We start from the raw sequence: 13,397 nt of genomic DNA, 5'->3' as shown, positions 1-13,397 counted from the left end.
TGTTAAAACATCTGTGCAGCATTGAGAAGGTTCGACGAGGGCACTAAGCCGAAGGCTTGGCTTGTGGCTCTTTGCTTTATATCAAGTGTGCAGATCTTTTGCTGTCCCTCAGTAAAAGATCTGTACTGGAACCTCAGCCAATTGTATCCTGTCAGATGAAGCTAATACAAGGACAACGGCTGAACAAGAAGTCCAAATGAAATACTGAAGCCAGAAGTCCTCCTGTTGCTCCCTGTGGGTCTGGTCCGTAATTTGGATCCCTGTTTGTCTTTGTTATTATTCTGGGCATGTTGGCGGCAGATATTAAACATAGCCCGTTTGACTTGGGTACAGCGGAGGCACTCTTGGCAGAGACCTCCAGTATGACATCACCGCTGCTGTCGTTGTGATTCTTCCCACTTTAGAGTGAAATAGTTTTGTAATTGTGCATTCTCCTTTTGGCAGATATGTTGGAATCTTTTCTCTTTCTCTGCTCCCCCGTCTTTAATGAACATGTTGTATTTTGGGGCTCCTGAAAGAAAGAACGCATATGCTTGGAAGATTAGCCAAGTGCTTTCATTGCTAACTGTTGAGTTTGCAGGGATGAAATGTTCTTAGTGACATTTCGGGTATTACAGACCTGGTAAACACACCCCCCCCCCCCCCCCCCCCCCCCCCCCCTTTTTTTTTTAATGAAAAGAAATCCCACAAGTATGTCTATTCTCTGTTGTGGTTGTGATAATTATATAGGTATGAAGGTTTTAAAAAGGCTAATTACAGATAATTAATTTGACCGTAAAGAAAATAAGAGTTTCAAGTAAACCAGGGCTGATATTTTTATGGACTGTCTCTCCTTCATATGGCGTCATGGATATTTTGTTTATCTGACTGTTGATATGCAGTATGTGCTGAGTGGCTGCGGCATGTGGTTTCACAAAGGAAAACACAATTTTGTACTTTCATGTATTAGAATCATGATAACTGTACATTTGACATTAGCTATTAGATTTTACAATTGTGCTTAAAATGATTCAAATGTCGTTTTAGTTGAATATTATCATTTTTTCATAGAAACACTCTTTTCATTCCAAAATCATCAAAGTAGCTTTTTCTTGCCGTTACACTAATTTTACACTGACTCACACTTTATTCCCTCAGAAAGACAAAGCTCAGTTCAGTTGAAATACTGCAGCACATTGCATACATTTCAGGACTGTAATATTTCATTAATGTAGTACATGCATTGTAAATGGGGGTTTTCTTTCCCAGTAGTGGATTTAATTACTTGAAGCGAGGGGGAAAGGGAGAGAGAGACCACATTTTTGTAATGAGCTGTTTTCATTGAGATAATTATTCAGAATGTCACACGATGTGATATTCATCTGGGTTCATTTCGGGCTCTAATCCCTCCAATCTGCCATGGATTCCAGCTGCACGGCTCTGCTGTGTTTTTAGAGTATGGGTCTTCAGGCTGTGTGTGAGACTGTGCACATGCATGTGTGTGTGGTGTTGTATGCAAGTATTTGTCTTTCGTGTAAGTTTGTGGTTTAATGTGTTGCTATCTGTGTACAAATTGCAGAGTATAATAGTAATATTAAGAATGTTTGCTCATTTCTAAATATTTTCAGTGTGAGGGAGAGTGTGTGAAATTCTGTCCTCCCAGCTCTGGCTGGCAGCAGCCTTCTCTACTCTACCTCCGTTTGAGGAGAAAATGAAACCCCTGTCTTTAATCATGGTGTAATGGCTTTCTGCATTTGTTACAGTTTCATTAAAAACCCATTAGCAGCTAATTTTTAGTTGAGCTGATGGATGTGTTCGAAGCCAAGAGACGTTAAAGAAAAGGTAATTTGAGTCAACTGCGATGAGCTCTGTTCTCTTCAGTTTACATTCCAGTGGGGTCGTCATCAATGGATTGAGCAGCTTAAGTGTAAAAGAAGTGGCTGCATACCATTTGACGTTACTGGAACCGTCCCAAACTGTGACTGTATGTTTGAAACAGTGAGACACTTTTCAAGCCTCATTCCTCTTGTTGCCAGCTGGAAACCATTCTCATGAGAACCAGGGTCATCACCATTAAAACAAGCTTCAGACTAGCTGGTTATAGATGGGATGAGATGGTCGAGAAAACATGTTTGGATGAGGGAGATGACAGTGTCAAAAGGACATAGATTGCAGGTGTGAAGATGAAGAGGAAGTGAGAATGAAGAGGATAAAAAGGATGAAGGAATTACAGGTGTAGGAGCAAGATCATAAGAGAACGGAGGCGTTCTTCAAGAGCAAAGCAGCGTCCGCTCCGCTGAATGTGGGGTGTGTGTATCACGTTAGCAGTGGGTGTTTTCATTATTGTTCTCAAAAAACAATCTGAAACTCATAAAATCCACAGCTTCTCTTTGGCAGTCCGTGTTATAGAAGCTACACAGCAAAATGTGTTTTCTGTGAGGGTTTTTGAGGAAGGAGAGAGGAGGTCTGACTGCTGGTTGGTGCTCTGTGGGCCCTGACAGGGGGGATAGGGCCTCTACTTGTCAGACCCAGTGTGTGCGCGTCTGTGTTTGTATGTGTATATGAGTGATTTTGAAGGAGTGGGGGTCTGTCTGAGATAAGGAGCTATTGAGTTTCCTTCATTTATTTTCTCACTCCATAGGCGTTCGCCCTCCACTGCCTGGCCTCCAATCTCCAGGCCTGCTGCTTTGATGTCAGCATGAGTTCGCCAGCAACCTGCAGAGGAAAAACAACAATAACAAGGAGTGTGTTTATCCAGCAGTGATCCTCTGCATGTTCTCATTAATCTGCTGAAACTGTGTGAAATTGACCAGTTTTAAAAATGTTTGGGTTTCAAAGATCAGGCAGTTGCAGGCAGGCAGGGTAGTTGACTCCTAACTCCTGCCAACAGTTTTTTTTTTCCTGTGTGTTCAAACTGAAGTGAAAAATTGCTTCATAATCTGTGGAGGAAGAAAGAAAATGTCATATTTTATTTTTCACAAATGCCTATAGGACAATAATGTTTTTTGCCAGTAGATGTCAAAGTTAAAGTTTACTCATTCACATCACAGTTTACATATAAATTACTTTGCCAGTGGCAGTTAAGATTTTACTGGTTTCTGGTATTTGTAAGTTCCAGCTCGTTTGTTTGTACTTGGGGAACTGCATGTGACAGTATCTGCAGAGGTGCTGTTTCTAATAGCTGGAGGTGGTGGTGGGGTTCAGCTAATGTGTTGAGCAGCTCAGATGTGGGTCGACCCTCCAGACAGGCTCAACCCACTGCCTCCTGGTCCCTGACTGAGCCAGACGTCTGCAGGGGGACAGAGGTCAGGTCTGGCCTTCCTGTGCCCTAACCCTCCGTGGGTGCCCACTTACCCTCTGAGTAGGGGGTCCCCCTCGCCTGTCACTCACACTGCCAGGACCTGCTTCTTTTTTCTGTCCTTCAGTTCTGCTCTCATTATCTCCAAGTGTCTCTCAGTCTTGCTCTCTCTCTCAGCTACTCTTGGTCTCAATGTCTCACTTTATCTCGCTCTGTTTTTTTTCCCACTTATCTCTTTGTCTCTTGTCCCTCTTTTCCTTTTTTGCTACCGTCATCTTTGGTCAACAGCTGAGTTGACATGCCTGCAGGGAAAGCAACCCCCCTTTTCCTCTGTCTTTCCCTCTTTCGCTATCCCTCCCTCCCTGTCCTGTGCCCTGCCGTGGCATTGGAGGGATCAGTTTACCCGGCAGCAGCTGAGGCAGGCTTCATTTGTCCCAGGGCTTCCCTCTGAAAAGGCATTTTTCGCCTCTGGAGAATTGCTCACTGCCCACGGTGACATTGAGCGCTTAATTGCGCTACTTCCAAATTTGGCAGTCTTGTTCTTTAGTGGCGTTTTGAGTTGTTGAACTCAGTGTACTCTTGGCCTGCAGGGCTCGGCATTCCTTTAGGTATAGATATGAGAGTCTGCACGTGAGGGAAACTGTTTCTAATTCTAATGCGCTCAAGGAGCGTGTTGTGATGCAAACTAAACTCCTCAAAATGCGAGCACATCTCATTATAAACTTACCTCATCTAAAAACTAGCCTTTTTTCTTTTACATTGTGTTATCTCTAAATATTACAAATGCATCTTTTGAAGTGAGGAAAAGTTAACAAATGAAGTGTGAATAATGAGCAACAAATTTACATCTTATTATTTGCCAATCTCTATTCTTCGAAACCTTGATGAAGTATTTATTATTCCTCCACTTCTGTTTACCAATTCCCACCACTCACTGATGGGGAAAAAAAAAAACTGCTTGCATAGTGCAGCTCTACCGCAAAGGCCTTCAGTGAAGTAAAGTGTAAATATTTCTGCCAGAGCCTCTCTCGACTCTTTTGGCAATTGTGTGTTTACTTTACCGCACTGAGGGATACTTGCCTCTCTGTCTGTGTGTCCACAACTCAAATTATGTAAAGTATGTTTAAAACCTAATCTCCATTACTCAACCACACAGAGAGAAAGGGGTTCATTGTCATTAAATATTGTCAGAACCAGGAAATGTGTGTTAATTGCATGGAGTATGTGTATGCACAGTATGTACAGCATGTGGCTTGCCTGAAAGGTGTGGCTGTGGATTTGCTCATTTGAGTATGTGTGAATGAAGTGTGTGTGCATGGAGAAGCCAAATATATCTGGTTTTGACACCTTCGGTGTTTACATTTGTCAGAATAAGGTGTGACACTCTGCCACGCTGATCCCATTTAAATGCTAAACACATATGATCGCCCCCTTTCTTTGTCCGGATTGTCTGACAAACTTACCACCTGGGCTGATTCTGGAGGTTACAGTGCTGCAGTAACTCCTAATCAATGCCATGCTTAGCTCACTCAACTCTCCACCTTTTTCCCTGACTTCTCTTTTTAGAGTGGTTCTAATATGTTTGGTTTCTTTTCTCTCTTTCATTCCTATAATCCACTGTTGCAGGCCTGTGTCTATGAATATGAATATGAATATGAGGTATTTGTTCAATTATACTTAGTAGTTGTAGAGGAGTAGAACTTTAGCTATAGTAGCCATAGAATGTCTTTTGTGCTTAGATTTTGATGTAGGAGGCTGTTCTCCTCTTTTCTCCAAATTGATAATTTATGTTTGATGAGGTATTTACAGTACTGATTTGTAAAAACTAATTTTAATTTGACAACTTCTTATAATGAGCTGTTGAATCAAAAGCTGTGAACATGCAAGTCCCCCCTAAAACTTGGAAACAAGACAACAAGCCTCCACTAAAACTTGGAAACATGATGACTAAGACGCTCTGGAGAAGGTGACAATCTGCTTCTAGACATTTTATAAGTCCACAAAGTCCATCTCTTTATTGTTCATGGAGCTTCTCCAGCGTTTGTCACTTGATGACATCAGATATGAGAGCAGTGGTTTTCTGCTCCAAGCTTTAGGAGAGTGCTGGGATATGTTGCCAAAATTATCAACAGGAACAACAAGGGAACTCCCAATTAGACGATTCTTGTGTGTTAAAATTGCATTTACCCCAGCAGTAGATCTAGTAAAAGTCCTTGGCTTTCAGTTCTTAAACCACAATCTCATGACCCCTCCACTGTTTGGTCCTGTGTCCCTATTGTTTTAACTGCGTCTCATGTCTTAGTCACAGAGCACCCGCTAGGCTGAGGTACTCCTCAAGCTGAACTAATAAATAACCCCCTCACCCTGAATCTTGGCTTATTTTGTTTATCTTCGGGCTCATCTCTGAAGGGGATGTCCATTTCATCGCCATTCCTACTCACACATAAACACACACACACACACACACTCGCACACACAGATTTTGCACTTGCATTCCTGGGCTTAACAGGCCGCTGGTCTCTGAGTGCAAATGACGTGCTGTTGTGGAGGAGAGACCTTCACCCCTCTCATCCAAGGACCAGAGTTTATTTGTAGAGCCCACGGAGATGGTTGTTAAATGGGGATGGGAGGAAGGTTAGAGGGAAGGTTTGGTGTGAAGGGGGGCTCGAAAACAGTGGTGCTCCCCTAATCACTTCTCTGTTCAGTGTACACACAACCAGGTTGGAGAACAGATACACATCTTACATGCACACCGATAGTTTGATTGGCCTCAGTAGCCAGATAAAGGTCGCAGTTAGATTACACTGGTTACATTGTTCCCCATAACTAGAGTTTATGTGATTTGTTTGCTAATAAATCTTGCTCATGTGTGGGGAGATGTGTGCTTGCCTGCTAGCTAATATCATAAGCTCTGTGAAGTAACAGAAAGCAAATGATGGATTTATAGTAAGAGGTGTTTTGGCTGTGATGAATTGAAATTGCACCTCATCACAAGAACCGTTCTTTGTGGCTTTAGTTTCAACCTAAAGCACTCTTCTGCCATGTGTAGAAAAGGCAGGCGTGATTAAGTTGTTAATACATGTCAAGACTAATTTGACAGATAGTGGAATAATTCAGGTTGGCTACTCTAATTGCAACCTGATTAACATAAGCAAGATAACCTGGTGGATGCATGAAAATTACAATAATCGAAGCATTATGTAATATTAATACGAGCTTGCAGACACTAGAATTGCCACACTCTGCTGTGTTACTATACTAGTGCTGTACACTACAGTAAAATGAAGTGCTACTTTAATCTGGTTAGAACTGAAAACTGTCAGAGCAAATCTAAATACACCAGTTCTTTAGAGCTCTGTGTAAAAACTCTGTTTACTCCCTCACCTTTCATCACAGGCATTCATGTTTGTTTTTTCATCAGGATGACCACGAGAGCGGCTCTAGCTCCACCAGTCGCAGTGTCTCAGACAGTTCCAAGGCTGTGGCCAAGCCCCGCCGCCTCCAGCAGGCTGCCCCCAGCGACCCGGACCTGCCCCCAGGTGAGTGATGGCCCTGGGGCCAGTGAGGCTACTCCACCTCCCCGCTCAGAGAATGACCACCAGGGCAGGCATGGCCTCAGCGGGGGAGGATGGGGCCACAGAGTGAGAGAGAGATTTGAACCTATTTACATTACAGGGGAATCTCGATTTTTCTTGCTAGCCTCTAAGAATGTTACAGAGGCAGAATAATTAGATTTAATTCCAAGGCCTTGTTAGAAGACAAATGCTTGAAGTGGGCAGTGTCAGAATGAAATGAAGGTAATATTGGTTTACGCTGTGAGAAGTATTCTTTTTGAGATGAGCCGTGTAGCACTACATTTTTAACCAGTGTAAATCAGCCAGAGAGAGCATGGGGGGATGTATCGGTGATAAATCACACAGTGATGGCTCTTATCAACAAGGCCACTTGACCACAAGCCTCCCACAGGGCCAGGGATTCCTGCCTTATTCCAGTACTTTACTGCACCTCACAAAAAATGACCTTGTTTGATTTCGTCTTTTAAAAATATTTGCTTTTTTTTTGTCAATTTGTAACTCTCTTTTGGAAAGAAGGAAACACACCAACATTATATTAGTAAAAAACTATATGTTTATGCTGGCACAGATAATCTGAATCTAATGATAAACAACCTGTGTGGAACAGTGTGGAAAAAATAAATAGAACTGTTCAAAAATTCAAGGGGCATGGAAAAAGCTTTTAGAGAAAACATCAAAGGTAAGAAAGAAGGTTGCAAAGAGGAAACTAACATATAAAGAGATGTTATTTTTGAAAGAAAAAGTAAAGAAAAAGAAAGGAGAGAGGTGGGGGTCTTGAGCTTTAAGAGCTAGGTCACAGTCTAACACACAACCACAAGGCTCACTCCCAGAACCAGTGTATGTGTGAATGTATGAACCTTCACTCCTGGCTGGTTGTATCTGGGGAGGATCCATTTCCAGGCCTGACGTTATGAGATAATATCTCTCCCCAGCTGTTAAAGCAGGGTGCCTCACACCACAACATCTCCCTTTAGGCCTGACTCCAACAGATCTCCCAGGTGTGTGTGTGTGTGTGTGTGTGTGTGTGTGTGTGTGTGTGTGTGTGTGTGTGTGTGTGTGTGTGTGTGTGTGTGTGTGTGTGTGTGTGTGCGCGCGTGTGTGCGTGCATGCGTGTGCGTGCATGCTTGTGTGTGTGTATATTAGTGTATCAGTGTTCATTTGTGTGCACACCCCGCACTTTTGGAGCAGCAGACCTTCTTCCAACCCATTACAAGCTGTAGAGACAACTCTGAGGTCAAAGGTTGCAGCCCCTCAATAAAGGCGAGGAAGCAAATGAATGCTGTAACCCCAGCCTTCCTAATTAAAAGCCAGAGGTTAAAAGGTAGATGAGGTAAAACTAACCTGTTATGACTCAGACAGAGGATGTTTTCCCAAGAATAAGATACAAAACAAACCTGTCAGCAGTCTTTATGTAGTTAAAGGATGTTTTTTAAATGTGAGGACACAGCACAGGATTTCATGGTAGTGCACACAGGCAGTTTTGTAGAAATTCATTCATTAGTCTTGTGAGTACCTAATTTAGACTTGTAATTGTCCACTGGTGTGTATACAGATACTGTCCTGAGTACCTATTGCATTTCAAGTCTGCCCAAGAAAATTTCTATGGTTTTGGCCTTGTAATGTTACCTGTGCTGTGTTTCCTCAAATATACTGAAATACATCCTGCTACCTCCACTGTCTGCCACGGTGTCTATTGTAATACTACTGATAAAGAGGTTTTCGAATCCTACACATAGGGACTTTAATAAACCTAATAGCTATATAAATCTGTTGTGAGCGAGAGAAACCATGGAGCACATACGGTGCAATAAACAAGTAACCCTAACAATTTCAGTTAATGACTCATGATGAGTTAAAAAAAGTTGTTTGTGTCCATTTTTGCAGGTTAACCAAACCTCTTAAGTGCTGCTGCTGTGATTCAATTCTGCATTTTAACTTTTGTTCATGCTGTGATTAAAGAGAGGCTGTCAAAAGCTTGTTGAAAAGCTGTATGCCACAACAGGTCCACACTGACACTCCTCTTTACTGATTATATTACCACTTCAAGACAGTACAACATTTTGTAGGAATATAAATAGATATTGTAGAATCCTATTAAAGGAAAGCCATATGAAATTGTACATTTTTTAGGCATTCAGTGTAACGTTATAATAAAAAGGTTGCGTTGTACTTGCTATTTGCAAAAACATCAATATTAGAGGACTCGGATTGGGATTTTAAAGCCACATGCATGCTTTCCCAAATTTAAAGTTGCACTTCGTTGCTTCTGTCTCACAAGGTTGCGATGGACACAGGCAGATGAACTTGGATGGGTTGTAGGAGAGTGGCAGTGTGTGTAGATGTGTGTGTGTGTATGTTAAGGAAGACCTGTTCGCAGAGAGACCATCTCAGGGCAATAGCCAGTCTTACCTCTTCGTCAGCAACTACGTCAACAAACGTTGGTGTTGCGTTTGCTCCCCTCCCGTTCAAAACAACCAAAACAAAACACGGGCCGACACTAAAAAGCAGCCACCAGCAATTATCCAGTCATTTGGCCCTAAGCTCTCACATGTTGAATGAATTTATCCTCCCTGTTCTCCCTGTGGTGGAAAATAGTGATGTTAATTCACATGCCATGGGATTGGTAGCCACACAAAGACCAAAGACCAAGTGCTTCCACCTTGGGCGATTCTGTGAATGATTATGTTTACTGCTGCTTGTGGGGGACCAGCGGCCACCGTTTGTGAGAACCGCATTTCTCTGTTCGAGGGGATTCCTACTTTGGCTGTATTCACACTGTTGAAAATGTGTTTTGTTTTATATGAGTTCAAAGAGACTTAACAGTGGTAAGTCTTTGAGTCTAGTGCTACCTGTGAGTTGGGTGGATCAAAGCTATACTTGAGATTTACAGTTTCATCACTCAACTGTCGTAAAGAGCCACAAATATGGTTTATATTTTTTGCAAGTGAATTAGGCCGTTTAGTATGAAGTGTCTTTGCAGCATGATGTGCATCTGTTAGAGATCTGTTAGCCCAAAGACTATCTGTTGGGGAATCATTTTAAATTTCTTGGCAAATTCTTTCTTGTCATGTGTTCTGACTTGTGTATAGCTATCTGCTGATGTTTTTACTGTATATCAACCTTTTCCATTGTGAGCACGAGAACATTTGGGGACCATTAGGCTTGTTGAACTGATAAATTGAGCTGGATCACACAATATGGGGACCAAATTCCAGTCGTAACCATTCTGATATTGTTCTCAGACCAAATTTTGATTTTGATCTCTCAAGATAACAACTGTTATCTATTATTTCCTGCCCTACCACAAAAGCACAGAATGTGCATTATGACATGGGCTGAGTTCAGTGTGCATGTGGGTGTGTTCATTCCTACTTTTACTGTGGTGTGTTTGTGTGTTTTTATGCAACTGTATGTACTATTATGTGAATGCGTACACCTACATTAATGTGACTGTGCTTGTGTTGCTTTGAGTCTGTCCAAGTCTTGTGCATGCACGCATGGTTGGGTAAGTATACGTGTGAGGATATTGAGATTTGCATGGGCTGAAATGCAAACACACTCTGCAGATAAATCTGTGGTCCAGTGCTGCTGCTGTCCTGGTACTGGGGCCTTTGCTCAGAAAATAAATACAGCAGCTGTTCTGGTATTACTGGGAAATACTACTTATGGATAGAGAATATCCCATACTGGTAAAGGCTGGAGCTTTCTCCAGCTGGAGCTTTCTGCTGTTCTGGAGACCTGCTGTACCATGCTTGGTTAGGTTCTGTGAACCTACAGTTTTACCATAAGAAGCCCTCGAGCTAAAAGAATGGCTAACACAATTAAGTGGCTTATATTATTGGTGATAGTAACCTTGTAATAATCTAAGCTTGCAGTGTTTCCACAGTCCTGTAGGAAACTTGCCATTGTTCGATCATTGTACCACTATGTTTACGTTCCTGGTGTTTTATATTTTAGATTTGATAAAAATTAAATGGGGATTTGTAGGGTTTTGTGAACCATTCTCAACACTTTCGTGGTGTTATGACCCACAGTAGCTTCTGTGCTCATTCTCTTGGCTTCATTGCTAACTGAACTAAATATGTTCCAGAATAACACAGCAGGATCAACTTACAATACAACTTTTCCACTGGTATCACTGGTGGTATGACTTTCCTCAGTTGGTCGCAGCAGCGCATGATTTCTTTCCACCCTTTGATTTTAGACATATGCATCAACAACATAGCATAACAACACAGTAATATTACAGAATGCCACCAGCCTTTGACAGTTTGAGGCATTCCCAAAACATGAGTCTTATACCAAAATTATTAATAATGGTAATAATAATGACATTGTAGTTTCTGCATGTTTGTTAAATGACATTTAATTGACTGAATGTGGACCGAAGACATGCTGCACACATGAAAAGCAATATGTACCAGAGATACCTAAAGAAAACACCTGCCACTGAAATCTAACTCCAACTGTAGCAGGTTCCAGGGTGCACTGTTCAGGCAGTGGCTGTGGCAGAGTATTTTACTAAACTAAACTGTGGTGGGGTTACTCCATACAGAGGTAAGGCTCAAATCAAAATCACTATTTCAGTGTGAATACAGGCACAATAGAATAGCTCCCCCTCCCAACAGCTCCAAATACCTCACATTAAGCCTCTGTGGTTTAGATGATTGCACTGACTCCTTTTTTCACACGCAAACTTACATCGAGAGCAGCAGATGTGGACAGTCACCGCTGCTACACATTGTACATTATGTATCACACTCCTCTCTCACACACACATAGACAGAGGGGAGACAGAGAGGAACAGAGCTAGTTAACAGAGCACAACAGGTGGATGTGAGGGAAAATACACACCACTATAAATGAATTGTCCTAAGACGGCACGTTAGTCTCAAACCACAACAATTTACAAGTCAAAACACATCAGCAGCAGATCAGATATGCTAGTCAGACTACCAAGACCACAGTGAGGGAGAGCAGGAAACAGTAGCTGAGGCCACACAAAACATGACAAAGTTTGCACAGTTTCCAAATCGACCCTGTTGTTAAAAATATATTCAAACACACCATGGACATTTTCATAGCGTTATCCAACACGCCCGGCAACTCTTCAGTACGAGGACATTTGAAAAGAAGTCCATCCATAATGCAATTTTTCCAACTTTCTTAATTCAGGCTTACTGATTTTAGACTGGAAAAATAACAGCAACAGTTGATCTGCTAGCATTTTCACAAGTATGTGACAGAGAAAAGCGTCCCCAGCTAACATTAGCTTATCAACTTTCAATTAACCACTTCATAGGGTTATCAGAACATTAACATTAAAACTCAATTTAGCTGATGCCTTGTTAAGTGTAAGCAGCACTGTTGACAGACCCTCGGTCTGGAACTGCTTCATGTAGAATGGCTCTCCAGCTCTGTAGGACGATACTCTCTCACACTGGACCACTTGCACGATTACGACAACGTGAAATTTTAACTCGCACACTCTCAAAGTCTGGTCACAGTCTAGATTCCTGGATGGACTTGTCAATCTTTCTCTCCATGGCTAGTAACTGGCAAGGCTGATGGCTGCTAATACTTTCCATATAGAGGAAAAAAGGTGAGCACGGACAGTATAGTGTTTCTTTCCTGTATTCACAGAAGAGAGTTGGCCTGTTCTGAGATCACATAAAGGAGCTGGTTTTTCCAGTCATTTTATGGTTGAACAGTTTTAAGTGGGCTCCTTCCCTGTGGGCCGCAGCACAGGTGCTGGCTGTGTCAATTGTTTACAGAAGTTCAGAGCAGCGCGATGGCTCACAGAGAGATGGATTGGGGCCCTGGACTTGTTGCGAGGCAAGAAGAGGTATAACAAGTGTAAGAGAGTGCAAGAGAGAAAGAGAGACACTCTGACACGGGCAAATTAGATCCAGAGAGGGAAATAGCAGGGGGTAAAGTGCTGGTTTTACTGCCCAGGCTGCAGGTGCGACAGCAGCTTTCTGACTGACCCCAGAACCACAGGCATGCACACACGCACACACAGCCACATTCATGCACGCAAGAGAGAAGTCCGGCACAGACTCAAACTCAGACAAGCACATGCATGCATGCAAAGCCATGCACAAATGTCACGAACACACATTGCGTTTATGAGTTGAGTTCATATTATGTCATCCTCTCTTCCTGCCACTCTGTTTGGTCAGGCAGCAAACTCTTGAGAGTTTTGTCAATTGGATTATGCTAATGCATAGTCAGGCCTGTGTACAAGTGGCAGAACAGTTAAGCAATTCATATAAATATTTTCATCAACAGCACCATTTAGTTCTGCCTAATTATCGGTTCTGTTATGCCCTGGGCCAGGCATGTAGATACAGGAAGACAAACATTTGGTTTGGAAAATAAGGGAAAAGCATTAAAGGTTTATATGTTTTAACTTGTAGTGACTGGGTTTAACAGTGCTTGGGAGGAATGAATAATGCCATTGGTCCTGTGGTTAGGAGGATTTATTGCTGTATATTTTCATATTTTATGGTCAAAACTCCCCTGTCTGTAATATTTTAAGTTCT

At 42.2% G+C, this 13,397-nt stretch overlaps 1 protein-coding gene across 5 annotated transcripts in view; it reads left to right on the top strand.

Moving 5' to 3' along the window:
• Nucleotides 1–13,397, top strand: part of vps13b (vacuolar protein sorting 13 homolog B) — a 319,766-nt gene that overhangs the window by 15,734 nt on the left and 290,635 nt on the right. For all 5 annotated transcript variants that reach the window (XM_076736852.1, XM_076736857.1, XM_076736853.1 and 2 more), the window contains one exon: nt 6,699–6,816. In XM_076736852.1, the coding sequence (XP_076592967.1) occupies nt 6,699–6,816 (118 nt within the window). The remainder of the gene's footprint in view (nt 1–6,698; nt 6,817–13,397) is intronic.

This window comes from Chaetodon auriga, chromosome 8, assembly GCF_051107435.1.
Source record: "Chaetodon auriga isolate fChaAug3 chromosome 8, fChaAug3.hap1, whole genome shotgun sequence".
Taxonomy (NCBI): Eukaryota; Metazoa; Chordata; class Actinopteri; order Chaetodontiformes; family Chaetodontidae; genus Chaetodon; species Chaetodon auriga.
The sequence above is the reverse complement of the archived record's forward strand: the minus strand, read 5'-3'. Positions and strand labels throughout refer to the sequence as shown.